The 4,304-nt window shown below is 41.1% G+C and overlaps 1 protein-coding gene across 1 annotated transcript; it reads right to left on the reverse strand.

Annotated features, from left to right (window-relative positions):
- Positions 1 to 873: 873 nt before the first annotated feature.
- LOC108414027 (myeloid-associated differentiation marker-like protein 2) lies at positions 874 to 2,886 on the reverse strand. The gene has a single exon (XM_017686790.2). The coding sequence runs from the start codon at positions 2,695 to 2,697 to the stop codon at positions 1,822 to 1,824; it is 876 nt and encodes a 291-aa protein (XP_017542279.2). The 5' UTR covers positions 2,698 to 2,886; the 3' UTR covers positions 874 to 1,821.
- Between the last annotated feature and the right edge of the window lie 1,418 nt (positions 2,887 to 4,304).

A 4,304-nucleotide genomic window follows, 5' to 3' on the forward strand; every position in this document is an offset into this window, starting at 1 on the left:
AATGAATAACCAACTCTAAATGTAGGTATTGTGATATAAACCGAGTCCGTTCTACAGTTTCTTATTAGACTGAATGAATAACCGACTCTAAATGTAGGTATTGTGATATAAACCGAGTCTGTTCTACAGTTTCTCATTAGGCTGAATGAATAACCGGCTCTAAATGTAGGTATTGTGATATAAACCGAGTCCGTGCTACAGTTTCTCATTAGGCTGAATGAATAACCGACTCTTCACAGCGCATGTTGGTAGAAGTTTACTGTGGCACGAATGAAGTTAATGATGCTTATCAGGGTGGAAAATGTTACAAAAGCATCATTATGCTGTCCAGAAGTGGTTGACCAACAAAGATCACACCAAGAGCAAAACAAAGGAACTCAGGGTAACTTCTAAATAACTAAACGTCTGTCTCACCATGGATAATTTTAATGTTTACCATCAGGAGAACACTGAATAACAGTGGAACACTGCTTCCCGACTTTAGTTTGCTAAAGATCATGTGGACAAGCCAGAAAGCCATTGGAACAATTTTGTGGATGGATGAGACCAAAATGGGTCTTTTAGCTTTAAATGAAAAGCACTATGTTTGCATTCCTGTATAAGAACCTTATCCCATTTGTGAAACATGGTGGTGGTAGTATCATGATTTGGGCCTATTTTGTTGCACCTGGGCCAGGATGGCTTACCATCATTTATGGAACAATGAACTTTGAATTATACCAGGAAATTCTAAAGGAAAAAATAGGACATCTGTCCGTGAGCTGAAACTCAGGAGAACGTGGGTCATGCAGCAAGAGAACGACCCTAAATACACAAGTCGTTCTACCAAAGACCAGCCGAAGAAGAATAAAGTTAATGTTTGGACTGGCCGAGTCAAAGTCCTGACCTTAATCCTGTAGAAAAGGACCTGAAGCAGCAGTTCTTAAGAGGAAACCCACCAGCATAACAGAGCTGCAGCTATTTTGTACAGCGGGGCTAAAACTCCACCAACCCAACATTCAGGACTAATCGGCAGCTACCGGAAACAGGTAGTTACAGTTACTGCTGCACAAGGGGGTCACAACACATACTGAAAACAAAGGTTCACACACTTTTGCCACTCACAAATATGAAATATTGGATCATTTTCCTCAATAAATAAATACCCAAGTCTAATATTTTATTCTATTGGTTTAATTGGGTTCTTTTTATCTAATGTTAGGAAAATCTGATGAAGTTTTATGCAGAAATATAGAAAATTCTAAAGAGTTCACAGACGTTGAAGCACCACTGTGATTGTCTCACTGTATTGGCAGATATCCTTGCTTGTTTAAAGGCTATTTCTTAATGTAAAGCCAAGATAGTGACATAATTGTACTTAATCAAAAAGACAGTAATCCAGGAAAAAGAACTAAAATGAACTCATTGCTGGGTCAAAATTACCATATCTTAGAGTAAATCTATAAACCAGTCAGTTTATTCATGTAACCCAGTTACAGAAATGATCTAAACTGGTAAGTTATTAAGACAAAATTTGGTTGAGTGTAAGAAAAGTAATAAAAATGGACTGAGAATATACAGGCTTCACTAAATATTTGGTGTCTTTTGGGACAAATTGTATTTCTGTCATTAAAAAGGTTGTGAACCCACTCTCTAAACAAACCTACTTAGGCTTTAAAAAGGTGAATTACTGCAAACCAACAAAGAAAATGTGATAATTTGCATTAAAACATTTTGAAAAGCTCAGTATCCCCAACCTTTCAGTGGGCATTGTAGCATCTTTCCCATCCACAGGATCACTAATGCATCTCTTCCTAAATATCCAGGATGACGTAGCGGTCTTTAGATTCGCTTATAAAGAGAAATCAGTGACAAGACCAGGTCTGCCACATATAAGCCCAGATTCACGTAGGTCAGGACTGTAACTGCATTCAGGTCATGATAGCGCCGGTCATGCATCCGGTTCCCATGTGCCGGGCCACGATGGTAATTTTTGTATGCATAGATTGGCCAGAGAATGGCAGCAGACACATAGAGCGCCACTGCAATGATGTTGAAGATGACCTCCAGTTTGTCCAGCGCAAAGCAGAGCAATCCCCCCAGCAGTTTGATGATGTGGATCAGGATGATCAGCACACACACTGGGAAGCAGACTACATAGACCACAGTGCACCACACCATGCCTGGCGGTCTGTAGTGGCTCTCCACACCCATGAAGTAGTCAGATACTGCGGCCAGAAGGATGCAGGCAACCAAAGCTTGAGCAAAACGAAAAAGTCCTCTCAAGTTGGACAAATAGCCGCTTGGACACTTGAGCTTGGCCATGACGGCTTCCACCGTGTAGATGATGAAGGCTACTATGGAGAAAATGGCACAGAAAATGTCGCCGATGCAGGCGAAGCGTCCACAAACAAAAACAGCGGAATAGATGATGGAGGCTGACAGCAGCATGGCAGAAGCTTGGAGGGAAAGTCCACAAGCTAAATCGGCCCAGGAGTACTTCAATACGATCATCTCCACCAACTTATCAATCAGGAACTTCTCCAGCAGAAAGATGACCAGAGCCACAATCAGACCAAATGTCCACACAAATTCACACCAAACGCCGAAGGGGTTACTCATGGAGCCCCGGAACATGGGGATTAGCAACGCCAAACAACAAAACACAGCCTCCAGAATTCTCAAACAGCACGACAGACTGAAATCACAAAAACCCATGATCCTCACTCAACTCCAACGATGGAATCTGGGCTTTACAACAGAGTCTTCAGCTAATAGACACTTATTTCTGAAGCTTGAAGGAACAGTGAAGGCTTCAGGTTAGAGAAGTTTATTTCCAAATCTCAGGAAGAAATGTGGTGTCATCAGCTTGAAGGTGGTTCTTTCTGAAGCTTGGAGATTGTTTGTGGGAGCTGGCTGGGTCTGGAGACTCCTCACTACCTGCGGACTCTGTGAACGTGTCAATGACTTTACCTGCTTTTACTGTTCCACTTCTTAAGAACTGTTTTACATAAACACTTCCACTGCACCAGGCTGTGTGTGTGAGGTGTGACTGGATTACAGACCATCACTGCCTTAATACTACTTTAACACACTCACAAGAACTGCCTTTAAGGCTGTTTTAGTCCTTCAGGGTGTATAATGATGCAATTCCCATAAACATTTTAGTCTATGAAGGATTATAATGATACAATTCGTACTAATACAGTCACAACAGTTGCCTTTTATTGCACGTCATTGTGATTGTTATCAGCATGTGGGTGGAAACTGCAAGAATATGATTCCTTCTTTTCATTCATTGTGAGGCTAATTTGTTTAATAACTCCCACTGCTATTTAACTTTTGTTACTCAGTCAATCGTTTTTGTTCTCAGTAGGCTTGAGCTGAACATCATGAATTGCAGATAGACTACATGCACTTTACAGCACAAAGCAGCTACTTCTTTTCTTTCCTCTTCTTCGTTTTTCCTCTCAGGTTTTGTTAACCAGCTAAATATTTCAAAAAAGTGAATCCCACTAAAACCTGTCAGACTTTCTTTGGAGAAAAACCTTCAGAACTGAAGCTCTACACCTCATAGACGCAGTGTGTTTAACAGAAAGAGGAAAAACAACTTAGCTAGCTAGTGCAATTTTCAGCCAGTACGTTTTGAAGGGTTGTGATCTGTATCTTAGTAAAAGTTCTGCTAGATTAACAGACAACTTCAGGACCTCAGAAACACCAGATTACAGGCAATGGTGGACTAGCTGCAGAGCCACAGTACCACACTCTCAGCCCCGCACTGTCAGCTCCAGGTATGATATCACGTAAAGGTCAAGAAATTGCCATTTGTAACATCTCACCAGAGAACCGACTCTGCTATTACTGCATAATGTTTAGAAACCCCCAGATATCAATCTGAAGAACCATTTCACCAAGACCTACTTAAGCATGAAACAGTTCTATGTGGACCTATCAAGGGTGTTTCCTGCCATCACCCAATGACTGCTGGGATAGGCTCCAGCTCCCCCAACAACCCAGGAGGATAATTGACGTAGGTGAACTCATAGTTCTAAATAGAACTATTTCCTTTACTAAAGAACCCTTGAAGAACCTTCATCCATCTTTTTGAGCATCTATTGGTTCACAACACCGTAGGCTAGATCTGATATAACAGCAAGCTAATAAAGACCCATTTCACAAACTCAGTGTTCTCTTTATCCTTCACAAAAACAATTTGAATGCGCATGATAGGTTAATGAGTACCTCCATGTACAAAACTATGACCTCACATGCGCTTGAAAGCAGCACTACTACATACTCTACACTTTGGTACTAAAAGAAAACAA

The sequence above is a fragment of the Pygocentrus nattereri genome, chromosome 3 (genome assembly GCF_015220715.1).
Source record: "Pygocentrus nattereri isolate fPygNat1 chromosome 3, fPygNat1.pri, whole genome shotgun sequence".
NCBI lineage: Eukaryota > Metazoa > Chordata > Actinopteri > Characiformes > Serrasalmidae > Pygocentrus > Pygocentrus nattereri.

What these genes read in the sequence shown, in the direction of transcription:
- LOC108414027 (XM_017686790.2), bottom strand. Translation starts at nt 2,697, where the DNA reads ATGGGTTTTTGTGATTTCAGTCTGTCGTGCTGTTTGAGAATTCTGGAG.